Below are 23,447 nucleotides of genomic sequence, written 5' to 3'. Positions count from 1 at the left end.
TGCTTAGTGACAAAAAATTTCCTGGATTCTAGTTATCCTCATTAAGTAGTGCAAAAGTAAATATGCAGCAAAGTTTCATCCATGTTCTGTACTCTTCCTGGAGTCAAATAGTCAGACAATAAGTATTAGATGATAAAGAATAAACACTCTGTTCTAATCTCATAGTGTCCTTATCATCACTAATGATACATCAAATCACCCTGCATTCATTAGGGCAGTTATATCAACAGGCAGCAAATGTTATATAAAAATTCTTAGATAAGAACAGGCAACATGTTTACCTCCTTTTAATTAGTGAGCAGGGGAGCTGTAGTCTATGTCCTGAAATGAGATGTAAACATAACCAACCTCCACACAGGCCCCCTCTTTCAAAACAGCTTATTGACAGCAGCTTCAGGAACCACCTCACATCCACACTTGCTTCAGTGCCACATCCAAGCTCTGCTCTTCAGAAAGGGAAGAGGTGGCATTTTAGTGTGGAAAGCAGAAAAACAGCAGGTATTCAAGGTGCACCTGGCAAACAGAGAGGTTAATCTCTGTGCCCATGAAAGAAAATGGGAGGGATGAAACTAGAAATAGACTGGGACTTTTCTGGAGGGAATAGGATCTGTCACTTCAGGGAAGGAGACACCTTGTAACATGTCATGGTTGAAGAACAAGGGATAAGCTGAAATAAGCCAAAAGAACAGCAAAAATAAGATGATGGGAAGGCTGGCTCATCATAAACCATTGGAAAGATGAGCTGTACTCGGTTAAGTACAACAATCATCCCAGGATGTTACAAGGCTTGTTTCAAAAAAGGCAAAACAAGCAACTTCCTTGGGCAGGGGACAGGTCTGTTCATCTGTGACAGAGATCAGCAGGTCTTCAGGCAGTCTCTCCTTCAAGCTTGAATGACTCTCTAAATCTGCAATTCCCAAGGTACTCAGACTTTGCAGATGATGAAGTGATATTATCCTTGTCACACAGTAAGAAAGACCAAAGAACTCTGGCTGATCTCACTAGGTCTAGGACTTGTACCCATTTCATTATTCAAATTTTTACAAGGGAGGGAAAACACCTCCATTAGATACTTTGGTAATCATAGACCTCTGCATCTGCTGGTGGGTTGGGATTTTTTGGTTGGTGGGGTTTTTACATCGTTGTGCAGAGTTTCTTCTGTCACTTCCAGAGGTTTGGCCAAACTCAGCAGCCACAAAATGACAAAATCTGGTAAAGTTTAAGACATTCAAAGACAAAGACACATTTGGTTCACACATGCAAGACACACAGGTCAGGATGCTGTGTGATAGAGGTTTCTAGCATGCAGCAGCATCCTCCTCCTGGAGCTTTTCTATTTGTCAGCTTGTGCCATAATCTGAATGTTGGACAATTTCATAGCATGGTAATGCAGATTTTAGTGCATAGACTGCACTGAGAACTATATCCACACTCTGGAAAAGCAGAGTTGTCACCATCTCCATATCCACATGAGTACTGAAAAGCCATTTTGCAGATACACTCAGATTCCAGGAAGAACTGATGAAAATACAATTAATGAAATATTCTAATGAAAAGAGAAACACAATCACAGGCTTCACATTGTGTCCCAATTAGACTGTGCTTAAGTCAGAATTCTCAGGTGCTAATAGGATTGTTAAAACAAAGAAAGTGAAGGAAACTGAAGGAAAAAATCAACTAGGCACAATAGTAAAAATATTTTTAATTAGAATCTTTGTTTTGCTGAAGGGATCACAAGGTTTCAAATAGCAGTATATAACATCAGAGAGTTTGCAAACACATTGTTGTAATAAAAGGGAAAACAGAAATTCAGAAAGAATGTGCTATATTAACTTGATACTGCCAGGGTAAACATTTTGCAATCTTGTAAGGAAGATTAGGATCAGGAGTTACCAGGATACTATTGTTCCTTCCACCTTTGTGTTCTCAACACAAAATTGAATACTTTAACACAGACCTGTACTTTCCCTGCTGCTAACTCATTCATCCTGTTGTGCGGGAAGCTGCAATAAACAAGCACAGGACTTTTCAGAATTTCTTTGTTCACAGGAGTCACCAGCTTGTTATTCCTAATTCATTACAGTTCCCACAATCTGAAAATGAAATAATTTCTGGGTACAGTTTTCCAATGTAACTTCAGAGAAAGCATCTGATCCAGATTTTGCTCCCAGGTATGCTGCTGTAGGAGTTGAGGTTTTTTGGGTTTGTCTGAGCTCAGCTGAGATTAGCAGCTGATCTTCCATTTCTTCACTTGCTCAACAGTGACAAACCCTGCCAATGACAGAGCAGGCTCCTGTCACTCCAGATGGACAGTGCTGGAGGGACAGCTCAGAAAAGGAGGAGAGAAAGCTCATCACAGGGTGCTGAAGCAGGGGAGACAAGAGCACATGCCAAGGCCTTTTACAGTCCTGCTGAGTCTTTGTGAGAACACTTCTCTCCTCACTGACCTTTGACCAACAAGGATTTTCCTCCCAATTACATGAACGCCTTCCCACCTCCATGGATTACCTCTGGCCACTTGCAGTGCCATGGATCTTCTTCTATCCCAACTGTCCTTGCAGAGAAGAGCTGAATTTTGGAGGTATGTGACAGACAGGAATTTATAGACACAGTATGACAAAGCCATTCCAGGACTAGTTAGTGTTCTTCTTAAGGAATGGAGAGTTGATATTTAAGAGGAAAAAAAAAAAAAAAAAAGAAAAGAAACACAAGCCTAGAGGTAGCTATTCAATTATACTGAAATACAGACTGGAGGTATTACATTGAAATACAGATTGTTTTGGCCACAAAGAATTAGGTTTCACAGGTTCATATATAGAGTATAGTTCATTTGCTTTTACTGCCCATCTGCTTACCCACTTGAATGAAGACAGGTGTTAACTGACAAGCTATACCTTCCAAATATCCTATAGAAACTGCCTCATGGACACATCAAGGCTGTCATCTGCTACATCCAGGAGGAGATACCACCCTGTTGCTTGACAGGAGCAGATTAAATAACAGCAAACCTCTTCCTGATCTTAGCAACTGTGCTCACATCCCATGAACCACTCCTGCAAAACATACAGCAAAAGCAGAAAAGCCAGGCTGTGTCGTTGTGTACCCAAGGAGAACACCCCACTTAGCAACATGTCATATGTCAGTGGGACTTTCTGCTTCTCAGGGGTGCCATCTCCTCCTCTCACACATCACAGTGCCTAAAGGGGAGAGAACTCCACAGTCCCAAAGCAGCCTCACTACTGCCAGCTGTGCTGCCAACAGTGCAGAAAGCACTGTGATCACCTTGGAGCTGCTGTGGGACAAAGCAACTGCAGCTCTGACATTTGTGGGCTTATCTTACCTGTGAATTTCTTCTCCCTGAGCAGTAGTTTTCTGCCTACGCAGAAGGTTTGACCCCACTGCAGAACCTCAGAGCAGGGAGAAAAGAAGCAGAGCTCCCCTCCTCCAACTCAGGTTTAATACAGGAGGCTCCTGTTTACTTAAATAAATGTTATTTATATGGCTCACCTTGGTAGCTGCACAGAGGCAGTGTGATTACTCAAGTCCTGTGTGAGAAACGTCATGCAGAGATGGCTGTAAAGCATCCCACTCTTTTTCCTCTCCGGCAGCAGCTGTGTCTATAGTGATTATTTGCATAAGTCACTCAGATCAGTTGCTATCAATTATTATGTGGTGGATTATCATTTAATGTTCTTATATAAATAAGATTTTATACCTCCTTGATGAAGTGGGTATTTTTGGCTGGGTGGAAATCACTCTGGGGCTTAGATATCAATCATGTCTGGAGAAGGGCAATGGAGCTGGGGAAGGAGCACAAGTGCGGAGCAGTTGAGGGAGCTGGGAGTGCTCAGCCTGGAGAAAAAGAGACCCAGGAGGACCTTGTCTCCACAACTCCCTAAAAGGAGGGTGTAGCCAGGTGGAGATCAGGCTCTGCTTAATGGTAAAAAGTGACAGAATAAGGGAAAATGGCTTCAAGTTGCACAAGCAGAGGTTTTAACTGGATATTAGGAAAAACTTCTTCACTGAAGGGTGGTAAGGCACTGGAACGGGCAGTCCACAGAAGTGGCAGAGTCACCATCCCTGGGGGTATTTAAAAGACAAGTGGATGTGGCACCTGGGGAAATGGGTTAGTGGTGGGCTTGGCAGTGCTGGGTAAACAGCTGGACTCCATCTTAGAGGTGTTTTCCAACCTAACCAACTCTGTGATTCTAAGTCTCCCATAACGAGAGCAACTGACTCACTATGACTCAGCTTAATTTACTGACCACTTGGAAAGATTTTTATTTCAATTCATATTCATAAGGGTAGAACAACCAGCTCCACTGTCTTAAGTTGTATATTTAGAGTGATGCATGTTTGTTCAGCATTTGCAGGACCCCAATCTACATAAGTTGATGTGACTTTCTGAGAGTGCAGGAGGAATAAATACATCAAGGAAGGTGTTCTGCTTCTTTTCAAAGAGCAGCACTTCATACCTTGGCTGGTTCATACCCACACAAAACAACAGCAAGGCTTCCTACCTATAACTGAATGCTCACAAGTAAAGGTATTTAGCCTCAGGTTTGAGATGTTGCATCCAATAATCCACCTTCTCTGAAAATCCTCCACTATGATATTACGATTTTTCTCCCTAAGCAACATGTACGCCAACATCTAAACTGAACAGGCTCCAGTAAATTGAAAACTAACAAACCAATTTCAAAGACATTGGTCTGAGCTGCTCTCCTAGACTTCACACATCTCTAGTCAACAATCTCCTTCTGAAACTTTTTAGATTCACCTCCTGATCCACAGCAGAAGTTTTCTTGAAAAATGGCTGGAGGTTTTTTACAGCTAGCAGTATTACCCATTTCCTGATGCAAAAACTACACCTGTCCTAGCTAGATATATTCAATCAGTCCTAATTTGTACTGACAGAAGAATGTGTTGTCAAGCTGCAATCAGAATAATGTGTCTCCTCCTGTTCACCACAGAGTAACCACTGAGAAAAAAATCATAATAGACAACATTTTCTCCCCTACTTTTCATGCTTAGACATGCTGGATTGTTTCTCATTAGCATATCCTCATGCCAGTAATCAAAATCAATCAACTCAAATCAAATTAGTTCTCCATGTGTTCAGTTAAAATGCATACCATATGCTGGCTGAAATGTATACCAAAGCAAGACTGCAGCTGTAGGAAGCTTCTTTCTTCAGCTCCATTTCACAGCAATATTAGGACAATTTCCATTAAAACACCAACATTTAACTATTTTCAACCAGCCTCGTGTAGCTCCAAAGGAGCAATTAACTGACTTGTTGAAATTTGTCACTAGTGATGCATCACAATACCTGCTGTCTCTGTGGGATCCAATCACAGGTTAAAAGAAGAGCTCAGTCTCTGATCAAACAGGACCTCTGAGAAATCACAATTCACCAGGCATACCCAGAGGCTCAGCTGTAGTACCATTTGCAAGATTTATATGATGGCATTTTGAGTCGTCGCTTACTCCACCCAGTTAAACATCTGGCTGCTGTCAAATTGTCAAGGTATGCCGAGCTGGAAAGCACCTGCTTACAATACCAACTATTTCTTAACATCATTGGTATTGCAGGAATGCTTAGGAGCCTTCATCTGAAGCCACCGCTGAGAGGTTACCCAGGCTGGCCAAGCAGCACCTCTGCAGCCACTGCTGAGTTTCTCTGGGCAGGAGGGTCAGGAGCGAGCAAGCACCAAGGAGCAGCAGGAGCCACCACCCCAGTCAGCACCAGGGCTGCCTCCTCCCCATTAGATCACCTACTCTGCACTCCAGAGGCACTGGGTGGGCAGCCCTTCAGAGCCCTGTGTTTGGGTTTTATCCCACAGTTTAGTTGAAGAACCAACATCAAGTGTGAGACACACAACTTCAGTGTGCTCAGCATCCTGAGGTACCAAGTGAGAGCTGAACCAAGAACCTCTCTTCAGTCACCCAGTCCTCAGCCTCCCTCCTCCAGCTGCTCCAGCTGTGGTGGACTCTCTGAAGCTGGCTGGGAAGTGGACACATGGCCTGTTTTTATACTAAATGCATTACAGTTATTTTAACAGCCCTGTTCTAATCTGACTTCTAACAGCAGGAAACCTTAGCTTGCCTCTCCACTCTCCTTACTAGAAGCCTCAATTTGTACTTGATGAGATGACTCGTTTTTCTCTCAGCTGATCACTGTCATATGCCTAACCAAATGTGTCAAGCAAAGTATTAGAGGGGATTCATAAATGCTAAACCTCTAAGAGGCTTAGGAGTGAGAAACATAATCGAGTGTCACTGCTGGAGGCAGAAGAGTTGTTTAGGAATTCTGATAAGCATCAATTCAGCAGATACTAATTTTTATGCTGGTTAATCAGAAACAGGAAGCTTCAGGAAATAGAAATGCTTCTCTGTCTCTATGCTCATTCACCATGGGGTAGAGGAAACACCATGGGGTAAAGAAATTACCATGCCAGCTCAGATTAGCAGCTGAAGTGTTTCAGCATCCTGTCCTGAACAGGACAAACTTCTGATCTAAACAGCAATCTCAATTGGATGTTTCTGCAATAGATATAAAATTGCAGAGAAGTATAATTATGTAAAACTTTACATAAGTAACATAACAGGGGAAACACTTTCCTGACTTAGAAGCCAATCTCCAATAAATCAGCTTGTGGTGGACAACCTTTGCATTATCAAAATATTCCTGTAACTGAAACACTAAAACTTCTCTTCCTCCTCCACACAGAATTAGGCAAATTCCCAACACCCTTTCTTATCCCCCACAGACTCTCAATTTAAAACTTTTTCTTAACCCTATAAGCGTAATTTAAAGGACCTCATCCCTCACAGGTCCCTTCCTCACTGATGAAATTGTACACTGTGAGGTCCAGATGATCTCTGATCATTTTCAGTCAGAAGCCTTAGAATTCTACTGTCAGCACATACCTCAGACATGTTATTTCCTGTCTTGGTGGCTGATACCTTTTCAACCACATTATTTGCCATCACTGCCTACTTCTTCCTTTCAGTGGTGACCAAGGAGTTATGACAGAAAAATGACTGCAAATTGATGGGATTTGGTCTCCCTTTCAGAAGAAGCCTCTGACTGAAGCCTGAGCCCTGAGACAGTCTCACTCTGGTGTCCCCTGAGCTGGCAGCAGCACCAACCCCTGGGGCTGCTCTTCTTTGTTATTTCTATTCCCAGAACAGTGTGCACACTCTTCAGGAGCCAGAACTTCTTTCCCTGCACTCTCCTCAGCATCAAAGCAAAAGCACATTTTGCACCAAGTACCTAGCTAGACAGTCCCACTTCATTACTTTCCTGCTGAGCTCCTGCTGGCTACCTGCAGGTAAATCCAGCCTGTATTTAATCTCTAAACTTGAAGGGATATCTCTTGTTTATTTTCATACTGTCCTTGACTGCAATATTTCATACCCAGATACCTGCTGTGCCACCAGTCTGAAAACTGACTTCCCACAGAAATCTGTCAAAAGTTCTTCACAGCATCAGGAGGGCACCTGAGCACAGCAATACAGATACTTGGTGGAGGCATTTCCTCTGCTGCCCTGATCCAGTTAACCAGCAATCACATTACCTTGCTCCTTCAATACCTCTGGGCTCACTTCAATTCACTTTGGTCTCTCTGAACCTGGCACTACTGTATCTGCTGCAGTAAGATCCTCTCCCAAAGACAGCTTGATTTGAAAAAGGGCTAAACATCTTTAACTCCTATTTCACCACTGGAAACCTACCTTTGGTCAAAACACATCTAGACTCAGAGTGACCACTGCAGCACTAATGGATGCAGGCTTCCAGTGAACCATCTGGATGGAGGTAAGATAAAGTAGTCAACAGGTACATCAGTTATCTGTCAGTTTTGAACTGCTGTACTCATTAAAGGCAAAACATGCCCCCACATAAAAACATTCTGCACTGATAAGCTAACAACAAATAACTTCCCTGTAGTTTCCACAAAACAAGAATCCCTTTCCTTTAGTAATTTCTTGCACTCTTCTCACTGCACCTATAGAAACTTTCAATAGCACCATCAAATCAATATGGATATGCAATCTGCATGCATTTAACTTCAAAAACAGTATTACTAACAGCTTTCTGCAAGATAAATGTTTCATGTTATCAAAATAATTCATAAGACATATTGACTTTCATGACTCCTTGCTACTTTCAAAATTCTGTTCTCTGCCAGAGACAATCAAGAAAAATCTCTAAATAGGTTCATCATAGCCTTCTGTTCATTAGAAAACCCCATACTCTGCAATGTCACTTTGAAGGAGGAATTCTGCAGAAGCAGAGCTGGAAAACTGAATTATACTACGAGCTGAAAAAGCAGAAAGCATGCTGCCATTCTTTTTAGTCACTTCCAAGCAATTTCATTTGAATCTGCCGAAGGCAAATTTCAGCATAAAGTATGAAAGCTCAAGATCATCTAGTTACTAAGATGAATGCCTGCTAAGTCTTCAGTTGGGACTACCGCCTTCATTTATAAAAACACAATTTCTCCTCCAACAACAGAATTAGCATAAGTGTGCTTACAGTCCTGCTCACAGGATCTGCCAGCCATATCTTCTTTCTTATTTCTATTTGAGATTGACGTCAGCAGCATTCACAACCTTTTGAGAACTCATTCTCCAGTTTCTACTTAATTTGATGTCTCAGAACATTTATATGACTCACAAAATTTGCTGTTTGCAGCTTCAGGGCACAAAGATGGAAAGAAATCCAAAGGGGAAAAAAAAAAGATTGCATTTAGTGTAGTAAAATAATAGTAAGGAAGAGGACACAGATAAAATATAGTCAGGTATTTTTGCAACTGCTATTTTTGGCAATAGCTGTTTAGTAAAGGAAGCACAATTTTCCCTTTCATTACTCAATAAAACAAAGAAACACAATTTTCTGTTCCATTCATTACTCAGAGTGAATGGACAGATCAATCATAAGAGCAAAGCTAAACTTACAGGATTTTACAGCTATCTGTGGGAGCTGAGTGACACTTTGGGAATGCCAAAGCCGAGAACCAAGGCATCAAGACTCCCAAGAGAGAACACTTCTTTACACAGGACACACTCCTGACTCTGGAAGAGAGCTTCTCTGGGGTCAGAAGGCCCTGCTAGAAACTGCTCCAATTCAAATTCAATTCCAAAGGGCCACCTGTGTTGGGCAGAACTGTAAAACTCAGGAAGAGTTCATTTTTTAGGAGTAGGAAGTAATCCCCAAAGCCAGTGCAGATTTCATTCCTGAAAACCCCTGATCCTTCTTCGGTACACACATGGGTGCTCCACATCCTCTGGATGAAGGGAAGACCAATTCATCTGGGGAGCTGGATTCCTGATTGAACCTCACAAGGAGACAACTACAAAGCTTCCTTTCTCTCAGGTGAGGGCTTCTAGTTCCAAACTCGGGGTTTTTGTCAGGTCCTTCTCAGTGAAAAAATGAACTATCCCTCCTGCTCTGAAGAAAGAACACTGGTTATATGAATCCCTCAAGGCTTGACACACTGTCAAACTAATACTCTTATTGTTATTAATCAAGAATTTAATAGATGAGATCTTAAAATTAATATGTCTTGGGAATCTTTTCATTTAAAAAATGAAGATCCAATGAGTCACAGCTGCAAAAGTCACTCAGCATCTCCCTTTGAGAGATTATTTTGAACAAGTACTTTATTGAGCAGACAGATTTTAGCAGAACACAGCAGATTCACTTGTGGCATGAGGGCAATTAAGCCTTTATAAATTTTTTTTTTAATATCTGTAAAATAAGTAGACAAGAAGTGAAAGATCTCCTACTTCTGCCATTTCCTGATAACAGTCCCAGAGCAGTTAGCAAATCTGATAATCTGTATTTCTTCTCAGCTTCTTTCACAAAAAATATAGTAAGAAAATAAATCAATGCTATAATATTTCTTGGCCACATAGGCTATAACTTAAAAAAAAAAAAAAAACAAAAAGGAGTGAAAAGATAAAGAGGGCTATTGCATGGATTCTGACATTATAACCAAGTAAACAAATACCACCTTTTCTCTGCCTTTGTATTAGGTGATAAAAAGCAGTTAGGTTTTGTATTGGGTTTTTGGTTGGGTTGTTGGTTTGGTCCTTTTAAAGTCTGTATTTTTTAAATCATCAAACTGATTGCAGTGTCTCTCACAGCTATAGGGTAATACAACATTACCTGGAGGATGCATTCTCAGGCAGAATAAACAGCTGCCATTCCAGGGACTTGAAAACTCTGAAGATTCCAGCTGGAGTAAAAGGGATGCACATGTTTGATACTTTCAGGACCAGAGTGAATAAACACCTTGCATGCAGTTAATGGAAAATAAAGTTATTCATTTCCTTCTGTTTGAGCACCGGGGTTTGTAAATGCTAAGGCAGGTGGCTACTTTGCCATCACTTAGCAACATCAGGTTTTGACACACAACTGCTTCCTGGTCTCCCAGCCAGGTGGGCAAGGGAGGATTCCCAAAGCCCCTGCTGCAGATGGGAGAACTGACAAATCACTTAGAGCTGATGTTGCACTGATGCAAAGGTGCTGCTGTGTCCAATTTTCAGCCAGATTCAGCAAGTTCTACTCACTCAGGTGAAATTTCCTGTTAAAGCATAAATATCTTGTAGACCAAGACCACTTCCAGATTTAGGTGAAAGATTACTGAAATCATAGTTTTGCCGTGACAATGGTGTATTTTTACTGAATTTGTTCCCTTTCCATTTCTTGCAGTCTCTTGAACACTAAGTAGCATTTATATCAGAATTTTACCAGAAAAACTGAAGTAATTTCAAGCATTTCCAAGACCTCAGAACGATGGCCACAGCTTTGAACATGCTACTGTGGCATGTGCAACTCAGAACAGTAGAAAGAACATCACAGAAAATGACTTTATGCAGATTCTTCCCTTGCAACAGTTTGCTTTTCCCTAAAATCACTAACTAGTGCAAGTGGATTGAAATTACTAATTTTAAACTTTCAATTCCCCCAAAATTCAAGAGGGACTAAGCAGTTCTCACAGATTTACCTCACTTAATATCTTTGCAGTAGTGACTCTTCCTGCATGCTGTTTTCAAGATGAAGGGCATTCTTCTAAAAGAGATCATTTTAGCTGGGTAAGGCACCTTAAACAGGTATGGGTTTGCAGCAGTTGCATAATAATACCACAGCAGTCAGAATGGGCATCAGTACAGAAATACTGCTCAGCTGAAGCTCTGAGTTCCCATAATCAGCCAAACCATTCAAGTCCTTTTTGTGCTTTGCTCTCACACTCAGGAAAACAACCTAGGGAGGTGGTTTGGTGAGGAAAGGTGTATAAAAACCAGCTGAAGAGCTTTGCCAAATGCAAACCCCCTTCCACATCTCAGGAAGCCCAGACACCAGCCACTCCCAGAAGGGCTGGAATCCACCTGGAGTTCAGACCGACACTTCTGCAACAGCAATTCCACCCCTCCAGCCCTCCTGGGATTGCTGCTCAGGGCCACTCCTTGCTGCTTGCAAGCCAGCATTTATAGCACTGCTCTGTGGTGCTGTTTTGCACTGTAATTAATGAATTCATTAAAGCACTGGGGTTTTTCTTGTCCTGGTCCTGCTCCGTTCTACACAAGTTTTGCCCCAGTTTTCACTGCACTCTCTTGCTCCCTTTAGGACACATCAGCATTGCACAGTGGAGTTGTCTGTACATAGCCCCACATGCCAGAGGCAGGACTCCAGAGCTGGAGGAGGCACAACACAGTCAGCTGAACCTGTGTTTTAGCTAAGCCAGGCTTGCTACAAGCCCCATCATGCTGCACTGAGCACAACCTTTCTTCCTTCCTTCTTTCAGACAACTTCACCTCAGTGTCTCACTATGCTGCTCTCACAGTACCAGCCCTCACAGTGCTGGTGGTTCTCCAACCCAGTGAGGGCCAGGAGAGGGTAACACCGGCATAGAAGTTATTATGGTCCATCATTCCACTCTTGTATATGAAAGACTTGAAAAATACATTCCTTAATTATCCTTGCTTGCTGTAAATTTCCAGTATTATTATTCTGTGCAATTAAGTGATGCACCTGTGTGCTTATCAGTCAGAGTATTTCTTCTGTAAAAAGCAAACAAGAATTCCTCACTTTTCCCCAGCTCTACTTGCTCACTCTTAGGCACAGCTCCACGATTTTAAATGTTGTTATTACAGTACTCTGCAAGAATTCACCTTGCAGTTAGTGCAAAAGTACTTACAAAGGTGGTCTCTAACCTCTCCAAGAGCAAGCCAGGGTGCACAACACAAAGAGGAAACAATGGGAAAAGTAGCCCAGCCTTACAGAAGTGTGTACAGCATGAAGTTAACTGCAGAGCAAGAAAGCAATTTAGCACTTGGTGGTAATTCCAATGAAAACACATTTTTTAGCCTTTTAGAGTTAAAAAAAAAAAATCCAAAACACATTAGTGGGAGTTATTTCTCTTTCTTCCCTCAAAAGAAAAGACTTGCAGTCCTTGGTAAAGGACTTCACCTGGACTTATCAAAGCTGACTCACGCCAGTCTACCACAATCTGGCACTTAGAGCACTCGCTTCCTCTCACAACTGGGCAGGCTTGGTGCCTGCTGGCAGCCAGCAGAGCAGGATACAGTTACCATGGCACTGAACACGCAGCAACTTCACAACTGCCACGGCGGCAGCGCCGACCCAGGGACGCACGGAGGGGAAGCAGCAGGTGAACCTTTGAATAAGCACATGGAAAAGCAAAAACAGCAGTAGGGTGAGTGTTCTGCCTCATAAACATCCCAAGCACAAGTCCCCTGCATGTTTTGTTTTATTGCTCTGGCTGCAAGGAAAGCAGAGGGACAGTAAAACCTGGTAGCACCAGGAGCATCTGTGCACACACGGATCCACAGCCGCCGCTCTCTCGCCATGGCTTTACCCTCCAGCACTGCTGCAGATGTCTGCATGAGTTTGTCAGAGAGACAAACCAGCCAGAATCTGGCTGAGAAAATGCCACCATCGAGCCTTCTTTGAGTAATACACAAAGTTCAATCACTTCAGTCATAGATCACATGAAGGTACTTCAGTTAATGAAGCACAGCAGCTCATAACACAGTGTTTATCTGCTGCACTTACACCTGCTCCCCTCAAGTTTCAAACACTCCTGCCACCTCCTGTTTCAGTTTCTAACACAAATTAGTAGTGAAGCAGTGAGTATCTGATTAGCACAGAAATGGATGCAAAGCAGAACTGGCAATACTAGAGGAATTTCCAAACAAGATGCAAGTGCACAACAGAAGCACAGGATGCCATGTGTGAGCCAAGCAGGACACTTGAGACTGGCAGCTCCATTTTGATGGAGGAACATCTCAGCAATGCTGCAAACCCAGACTGTGGCAGAAGCAAAGGAGGATCCACTGGGTTGCTTAGGGTACACTTTTGGGCTGCAGAGTGACCCCAGCCATAAAATGCAAGGTGCTAAGCTGCTACTGGAAGATACATCTTACCCCAAACAGAATTTATGTTTCCTACTTTGTCACTCTCATTAGTATTTGCTGGGCAGCCAGAACAGCTCACCAGAAATCTGGGGTGAGATCAGGGTCACCTGGCAAATATTACATTGCTCTGCAGATGGAGAACCTAACCAGCAAACCATAAGCCTCCCAGTTCTCCACACTGCAGGAATGTGCTGCTTTTTTGTCCAGTTTCTGGTGCTTCTCACAAATGTTTCCTTCTGTCTGCAGAGTCCAATGCCTCCAGTGCAACAGAATACAGAAAATTAGTGCTTATCTCTGGGAGCTCAGTTCATGCTGTTTAATGAATCAAGATGATGTTGAACAGCTGGACAACAGAAAATAAATCACTAAGTACATGCTGCTAAATTCCTAGGTACTCCAGCTGAGCTATAAGGGTACAATTTCTCACACCTGAAAAACATTTTTGGGGGTTTGGATTCCCTTTCTTGAATTCTAAAATCAGCCATTCAGGTACTCAAGTGTTGCATAAACATGGAACTGCAGTAGACAACACAATGGATGAAAGTTAGAAATGGGAGGAAGCACAGCAGTTGTATTTTCTCATCTGACCAAATGTGACGCACTCTAAATACATGCTCGCTTGAGACAAACACTATGAGAACTCATAAATTCCACCCCCTGTGTTATCTCATAACTGATCACAGTGCACCCAGCATATTTAAATATAGAATATACCCAGTCATTATGCAGAAGATAAAATTGTGAAAGAAAATCATAATAAGGGTGATTCTGATGAGACAAGGACAACAGGAAAGCGTTTCAAGGCACACGAGTCTCAGACCTTATATAAAATTACTTCAAAATATCTATTCTGAATTTCTGGTAAAAAAGCATTAAATGCAAAACGTCAGGAGGCTGGCAATTCATTTGTCCTCTCAAACCTTAACTGCCTCACCTCATCAAGTAAATTCCCTTGAAATTTCCCAAGTACAGCTCTTCCTCTACTGAGCAAACAGTCAGCATTGGTCCATTTTCTCTAGGAAAGGTCCAAACCTTTGAACTACCAACAGCTCTTTATCAACAAACACACACTCGACACTGCCCCTGGATACAGCCTGGTACCTCTGAACATGTTTCATTTTACTGAAATGTACAAAACAAGGCCTCCAAGGGCACAGTAACTCTGCAAAGATGGAGCACAAAGAGAGATACTACACCTGCAGTGAGAGCAAATCCAGTATTGTCAGCAGGGATAGCTGCAGAGGTATCAGAGCCTAGACTGAAGTTGAATTTGGCCTTCACTGTAATGCAGTGTTATAATGAGATAACAATGAGATTGAGGTGATTAACTATAAACAGAAATAAACCCTCCATGTCAACTGACTGCAAACACAGCAATGCCCTGCTCAGCAAGCTTAGGCTATTCAATAAATTCAATAGTGAGTTGGGTAACTGACCCATCAGTCAGTTTGTCTTATTTGTCAAGGGTCTTATTTGCCAAGTTTTTATTTCTCTCCTTTGTATCACCCTTGCAACTCTAATTTTAAAGCCATTCAGAGTGGTATGAGCACCAAGTTCTTCTCAAAGCAGAAGTATTACCACTTGAGATATAACCAAGACCTTGGAATTGAATTACAGACACTGTTATTGCATCTCTTCTCCAGTCAAATATTCTGTATTGTAATTTACCATGAGAAGCAGTGCTTTACATCCACTCACACACAATGATTTTCATTCCTGGGACCCAGTAAGTCCTTAATGCTGCAAATAAAATGCAATCCTTCACTCCCTTACAAGGATCAACCTGATCTTTTCACTATCATGAATTTCTCCATTTTAGTTCTTCATCCAAACAGCATATCAGAGAATTTCACAACAACTGAGTCTATAAAAGCAGAATCAGGCCCATTAGTGCTTTAGAGACACCCATCACTATCACATCTATACATTTAATTACTGAACCTTATTATCTCTTTTTTTAGAAACAAGTTTTGTGCAAGCATTCAAGCCTGAAGTCAGTGCTTGCAAGGAACTTAGCAAAACCATGACAGGAATAGGATGCCTTGGGAATAGACGACTCTCTCATCTGAAATGCATAATTAGCTTTTGGTTAAGTGTGCAATTAACATTAAAATTTACAATCAAATACCATGGTGTTCTAATTTTACCTCCTGTAACTGGAAAAAAAAAAAAAAAAAAAAAAAAAAAAAAAAAAAAAGAACTCAGTTGCCAGTGTTACTGCTTTGAATCCCTTCCCTAAGAGGCAAGCTGCACAAGATGATCCTGTCATCCAGGCAATGTCTGATACAAAAAGCTGTTAAAAATACTGTGTATTTGCCTTCTGGACAGCTACACAGCAGGGGGGTTATTTTGGTTTATACTTTTCTGGTTTGTAGTGGTAACTGCCACTCAGTATAATTAGCAGTTGTCATATTTCTGTTTTTAAAGATCCAAAAAACCCAGAGCAATGTTGCTTTGTGTCCTCTCCCCAGCTGTGCCTAAGAGCTGTAACATGTGCTTCAGACATCCACTAAAGCTAATCTCACACCCCAACAGGTTTCAGCAGCTAAGCCACAGAGACATTTTTGTTAATAAGAAGGAAAAACCTTCATCCTAGCAGTTTAATTCTGATAAACAGCTCCTTAACAGAAAAATCTTACTGCAGTCTAAATATGCTGCCTCTGTCTGAGCATCACAGCCTTTCTTCCTTTTAACCTGAAGTTAAATTTAATCTCTGTTGCTTTTTACAAAGGGGTGGAAAGTAGTTTCAACTGTAACATCAGCTGCCAAGCCCTGTATTTTAGTTATGTTTATTACTAATCACATCAATATTGAGAGTCCTTTGTGTTAAGGTGTTGAACAAAAATATCATGGAAATGTAATCAAATTCCTCACACAAAGTATGTATTGGGTGTTTGGGGCTGAACCCTGCCAAGGACTTTCTATCAGTTAATTTATGTGACTGTGCAAAGAGTTCATGTAATGAACCCAGACCAGGCCACTACAAGGGCCAGAGGGTGCCCCTCAGCAGCTCCTCTCGATGCCACATTGCAGCAGGAGTTCTGCTGTCATTTTCACCACCATTATTCTTCACCAGCAATAGACACACAAATGCACAGAAGGCAGAAAAAGAAATCTCACCTTGCTCTTACCTAAAACTGAAATCACTTTTATTCATTCACCCTGCTTCCATGTGGATCTGGACAAAGTGGCCCTCTCTAGCTGCTAGGCAACCTGAACTCTGCGTTAAGTATTAACTGTTTGCATTTGCTAAGAATATAATAATGTTACCTTTGAGATTTATTTATAACAAAAAAAACATACCTAGCTGAAAATATAATAGTTTTCCTTCAGTAAACAGTAATTAGCAACTCTGGGAATACAAAATTGATCAAGAAATGCAGAGAGATATTATAAATTGGCTCCTTACAACCCAATCATAAGGAAGATGCTTTATATAAAAGTATTATTACAGATGGCAGTGGCACAAAAAAAATCTAATCCAAGAATTACATTTATGTAGATATGTAAATATCTATATAATATATGAATATATTTATGTAATAAATGTTTTAATTAGATATTAAATTACTAAGTCTCATCCAACTACAAAACAAATGTTCTCAATAAAGTTAATTTATTCTATTAGCACAACACCACCATTCCTAAACAAGACAGAAAATATTTGAAACAGTCAACTGATCTCGGAGTTCTTTAAAGAAAGCGGGAAAAAAGCCAACAAAAAATTATTTCATAAACCCCTCTCTGAACCATTTTACTGCTTCCATATGCAGCAGCAGTGCTGTCATTCTACCTTAAAAACATCATGAATATCTCTGCTCTGTCCTGTTCCTCTCAAGCTAAAGAGATATTCCTTTCAAGTCTTTTCAAAGCAGATCATTTCCCAGACTGCTTAGTCACAAGCACAACTGATTATTAAAATATCAATTTGGGTGATTGAGGCGTTAATGTCAACAAAGCAAGAGGCCCACTAATGACACCAAAATCAAACAGAGGAGCACTCTTCTGATCATTCCATGTGACAGCTTGTCAAATCCTGATTCACAAAATACAGACTTCCTCAAACTCAGCACAAACACAAATGCAAGATCTTTGGCTTTAAAATGCTCATCAACTTCTGCTGGAGAAAGAAAACCAGGAGTCAGGCCAGAGAGACATTTACTGCCACAGCTGTCAGCCTTTCCGTGCACCTGCTCGGCCCTTGAAGCAGCATGAATTCTTCTGAGCTTGAAGGTAACACAAGAATTTGGGTCCTGCACCCAAATTCTGTTCTTCTGTTCGACACAGGCAACAGGCAGTGTAAAGAAAGTCCCACTGATCATGGATCTCTCTGGATCACAGCACAGCAGTGCTCTCACCTTGAGACTTGCAGCACACAGAACAAGGTTATTTATTTGGCAGAGCCCTTGAGCACCTCCAGTGTGTCACAGCTGTGCTCACTTCAGAGCTCCACAAGCACCCCTGAACTGAAAAAAACTTGGGTCTGTGGAGACGAGAACATCGCAGGTTCCTAGAAGTGCTTTTCTCTGGATTTTAGAAAAATATTTGAAGTGGTTAAGTCAAACACTTGTACCTTCTCCTTCACTTATTTTCACATTAAATCTGATTCAGATAAGGCTTAATGCCAAGCTTAGGGAGAGCATAATTGAAAAAAATGTCAACATAACTGGAAAATTGTAAGTCAGAGCAAAGGGCTCAATGGAGCCACAGAGCCCCACACTTCCAGAAACTCAACAGCAGCTGTAAATAGTTTTAAAAAGTAATTGTAAGACAGGTTGGTATGAAAACTCTTTCTTCTCACACATAGGAACCCATAGTTTTGGCATGCTAATGGACCCATTATTACTTCATGTACCCTGGAGAACACATTGAATGACAAACAATCTCAGGACAGGCAGGACACAAACAGGTTTAAATACTGTGGGTTTGGTAGTGGCACATAGTGGTTTTGTTAAGGTCCTTGAATCATGACTCATGTCAGGGATCCATGCAAAAAGAAAGAACAGAACACAAGTTACTCTGGAAACTGTCCAACACTCAGGCGTACCTTTTATTAAAAAATAAATGTTAAATCAACAGTGTTGTTGGTAACTCCAATATTACAGGTCCTATGGACTGCACCCTCTGAGGAATTCACCTGACATCTCTTTTCAAAAGAAGTTTAAGGTTATTAAAGCCATTTTTGCCCAGAAGCCCTCTAACAGATTTAATTAAGATTATTGCTTAATTCACTTTAATCATAGTGTCTTTGAAAAAAACTCTAATATTTTATGCTGTTTTCTGTCTCGCTTTTACACAAATTCTTAGAAAATTTCACTTTCCAAAATTCAGAAAGATCAACTAAATGGAAATCATCTTTAGTTGCTTTAATAGCTGAAGTAAAAACATTTTTATTGCCAAAACCCTAAATTAATTAAATCAATTTCACATCAGGTGACCTACCTTAGTTTCAATGTCAGGATTTTACAACATGAAAAGGATCCTTTATTAAATAATTTGTTTTACATTGTACCCAGCAACACAGAAATAAAATAAAACATGCAGTTGTAGTACAAAAAAAAGCACTTCATTTTAGCTTCTCACTATTCAAGATCACCACAATAAATAAAAAACCCATATGTGATTACTGTAATTTGACATTTAAATGCAATTATTAAAGAATTACAAATGAGGTGTATGTAGAGCAATTAGAAGATTAAGCTCTTAGATGGGGCAGAAATTAGGTAGAAATGGAGTGCTGAGCAGGTACATGAGTTACAGCAAGATACAAATATCTTATGTAGAGGCCATAAATTGATAGTATGAGTTGTGTGTAGAGTGCACTCAAATGTAGAGCAGTTGCTTAGACCACATCAGGACCCTCACCAGCTGAGTGAGACAGACACAAACAGAACTCCCTCAGTTTACTGCAGGGACACAAAGGTCCAGCCACACACAACAAAATCTACACCAAGCCAAAAATCCACTTCCAAACAAGCCACATTTTACCATCACAGCTTTGCTAGGATTAATATAAAGCATCTTTGAAAGTGCTGGCACTTACCCAAATCTGTAGCTTCACCCTCTTGTCATTCCTGTAAACTGTTTTCACCTTGAAGTCGATTCCCACTGTGCTCACAAAGGCTGGAGTGAAGGTGTCGTCGGCGTATCTGAAGAGGAAGGATGTTTTACCCACACTGCTGTTGCCAATGATCAGGAGCTTGAACATGTAATCAAAATTTTGGTCTGAAGTATCCTTCTGCCTGAATCTGGCATCTGTTACTGAAGCCATCTAAGAAAATGACAAACATGGAAAAAGAACAGATTTAAGAGCAGTTCAGCATTTGTTTTCCTTAACTGTGTACCATATGTTTAGGTTATCTCTCCACTTTCTAATGTCACAACCACTCTATCTGCTGACTAAAGAGGAGCACACTTTGAAATCTTCTTTTAAATTCTGGCTTTAATCCTGTTTAGTGTTCACTTGTGCTGGTAAGACTTCCAAACCCAAGAAATACACCTGTTGCACTGCTTTGTATTTAATAGAATAACAGATGGCTACTGCAGATTGTTCAAATACTCATGGGGAAACAGCATTCTTTACTCCAGTGGCAGGGTGCCACTTCTGTTGCTCCAATAAACTGCAACCAAGAACTAAAACCTTTGACAGTGCATCCAACCATGCAATTCATCAAGCAGCCTTTAAGGTAAATAAACCTAAATAATTGTTTTTACTACTTCTATGGAAAATCCACACTTCTAGTGCATGCACCACCACCATTTTATTCCTAGAAAAGTTCCCTCCTCAACATTTATAGAAGAAAAAAACAGAAATGGGAAAAGATGAAAAAAAAGGAATTTCAGCTAGAAACTTTGAATCCATTCAACACCTATCTACTCCTAAGACTGCAATTGGAATAAAGACTGTATAAAATGTGAGGGCTCCAATGGGGATACAGACAGCATTTGGAATGGATAAATTATCCCTTTTAGATTCAGAAGAAAAAAATACAACAGCAGAATACAAATCATTAAGGGCCATGAGCAGCCCTGGCTTCTCTAATGGGTGCAGCTCAGACAGTTGGTGGGAAGAGGTAAGACTTTTCACCTCTGGCTGTGCAGAACACAACCAGAAAAAGCAAATTACTACAGAGAAGGAAAAAAACTTTACCTTTTAACAGATTTACCACACTTTTAATCTCTCATGCCGTTTGAAACTACCACACACCAAATAAGCAAAGGTCTTGGCTCCTTATAACAAGTTACAGGATTGGCAAATTGGAGCAATGACAGCACAAGTTTAATTTGCAGCTATTATGCAAACCAGGGCCTGGGCTACTCGTGTGCAGTCAGAAAGCACTAAGCAGTGACAGAAGTCTCTCCTTCACCCAGCATCCACAGAAGTTAATTTTCTCCTCAACTCAAATTCACAGGCACCTTTGGGATCAAAACTCACTCCAATATCTACTCTCAGCATGTGCTCAAATGCCTTCCTTCTTAGCAAGTCTCACCTTCACAGAAGACTTCACCCATTCACTGAAAAAACCAGCAACAACAACAACAACCCACAAACCCAAACAAAACCAAAACAAAAAGTTCAAAATTCACAACTCTAAACCAAAATGCTATCCCAAGGCAGTTTAAATAGGGATGATAATTTCACTTAAATTTCCAGCAGAGGGGAAACAAACCAAAAGCAACCCGGTTTAAACTTCAGTACAATTTACACAAGGGTTTATCTCAGATTAAACATATGCAACTTTCTCACACAGAAAAGGGCTGGTGCAGCAGACATTTCGTTCACAGACTGCATTCACAAGGGCAGTTTCTGAAGAAATTTATCAGTAGCTCAATAGTGAACAGCTGCACAGAATGCATCAAAATCTTCCCAAAAGTATTTCTCAGTAGGATACAGCATAATTCTGATACACTCTCTTCTGAACTTCAGCTGCTCTTCAGTCAGTCTACAGTCCTTTGCAAGCACTCCAGAAAACACAAGCACAAATTTTCTTCTCATTAGTGTATTAGAAAACAGCTCTTCTACCCATGTGTTGTGGTTCATAGCAGGAATTTCTAAAATGAAGAATTCAACATCTGACTAACTTCCATTCAGACACTCAGGCCGATGCACTTACTGCCTCCTTATCCTGAGAAATCTCAGCTGCAAAAATTAGGAATCAGGTGATTAGTTGATTTGTACCATCACCACACTGGACAACAGAAAATTTTCTATTTGAGTAATTTATCTTCCCCATACACATTATAATCTCTTCAAACGCCACTGACAATACTTGTGCACTTGCTAAAGAAGAAAAAAAAATTAAAGTCTCTACTTCTCCATTCCACTCACACAGGCTCAAAATAGTGAGAAACCCTCATCACTTGAAGCCTTGTTTTTTACAGATTCAGAAGCAGACCTTTAACAATGGTATTGTACTAATCATACAGGAATCAGTATCTTCTTTCTACCCCTGCCTGCCCAGAACCCATCCAAACACTCCAAGCTGATCCTATAACTGAAGCACTGCAGCCTCTATTAACCCTCCTAGATTGCTCTAATCAGAATTGTACCTGGCTACAAATGTGACTTTCAGATCTCAGCTGAAAAAGCAATTACAGAATGTGGCCAGCTTGAGCAGCTTTGTTAGAAGCACAACACAGAGAATAAGATCAAATGATACTTGTCCAGAACGTGGGGCTGTTGTCATAGAAGCACAACCCTCACTGGCCTCTGCGCTGGCTGAAGATGCTGCAGGTCAGCGTCTTGAATCACCAGAGGCAGACAGAGCACAAAAATTTTAAAGAAAACTCCATCCCCTTGCTTAAATTTCACTTTTCCCTTTCCCCTCTAGTGAATAGAGTGAAACTGAAAGGACTTTCATACTAATTTCTGATTATCCCTCTGATGGCAGATCATTACTGAAGCTGTGCTCCACCAGCGCTTGGGCTGGAAGTGTTTGCAGGGCTGCCCCGGATTTTGTGCTTGAATCCCAAAGCCAGGGAACAGCAGACCTTTCTCCTGGTCCTCCTCTCCTCCCTTTCTCTACCTCACCTGTTGTCTCACTCCTGCTCCAAGCACTCCCTAGTCATGTCAACCCTGAGAACCCTGCAGAGAGGTAGTTCAGAGAACAGAAAAATAAATCCTTCTACAGCTTCTCCTGTTTTGCAGGGCTGTTTGGAAAGTTGGTTCAATTCCTGATCCCTCACGGCTGAGGGAGACAAGCAGAGGGGACAGAGCAGTGGGAAGTGGTGGCAGTTGCTATGCTACTGAGAGAAAGGTCCACAAAATCACATCTCCTGCAGGCCCTCTGCACCTGGAGGAGATTCTGCAGCACAGGGAAATGGAGACAACATGCAGAGGTCAGGCAGCTCCTGTCCAAATCACCTGAAGGCTCACATAGCCATTGCTCCCAGGGGATTGTCCTCCCTCCTTGGCCCAAAGCCATTTAGCTGGCAGTGTAACCCCTGCTCCCTGGGCACACAGCCACAGATGCTCTTTTAGGATGGCTCCAAACAGAGCAGCATCTCTGCTGTTTCACACAAACACACAGCCCAAGGAGTGTTTTGTTACAGGAGACCAGGTGAAATACAGCTGGCACACAGAGGGCAAAGGAGAGGCTCTCGACTGTTCCATTTTGACTGTCTTGGACTAATCCTCAATAAAATACTTACACAGGAAAGATTTTGCTACAGGACCTAAAACCTGTTACACAGGAGAGGGAAAAGCTGCCAATCAGATTGTCCTTGAGAACACTTCAGCATGAGACCTTGCATCATTTAGTTTTTTGCCTGGGTAGCCCCCATTTTTGTAAGAGCATACTTATACTGACAATCTTTTTTCCCCACATGCATTAGCAATGGGAGCAAGGTCTCAAACACAGCCACTTCCAACTAGTTTTGTGGGAATAGGCAGTTTTGTAGCTCTGAGATACCTTATTATTTCCCTATTGAGGAAAAAGCCTGCAGTGTGAGCTCATCTTTTATTAGACAAAGAAACCACATAAGAGCAGGATGCTGCA

General features: G+C 41.3%; 1 protein-coding gene across 2 annotated transcripts in view; it reads right to left on the bottom strand.

Moving 5' to 3' along the window:
• The window catches only part of RAB3B (RAB3B, member RAS oncogene family), a 50,708-nt gene that overhangs the window by 20,758 nt on the left and 6,503 nt on the right, over positions 1–23,447 (bottom strand). For both annotated transcript variants that reach the window (XM_059853832.1, XM_059853831.1), the window contains one exon: positions 19,493–19,720. In XM_059853832.1, the coding sequence (XP_059709815.1) occupies positions 19,493–19,720 (228 nt within the window). The remainder of the gene's footprint in view (positions 1–19,492; positions 19,721–23,447) is intronic.

This window comes from Haemorhous mexicanus, chromosome 9 (assembly GCF_027477595.1).
Source record: "Haemorhous mexicanus isolate bHaeMex1 chromosome 9, bHaeMex1.pri, whole genome shotgun sequence".
NCBI classification, from domain to species: Eukaryota; Metazoa; Chordata; class Aves; order Passeriformes; family Fringillidae; genus Haemorhous; species Haemorhous mexicanus.
The sequence above is the reverse complement of the archived record's forward strand: the minus strand, read 5'-3'. Positions and strand labels throughout refer to the sequence as shown.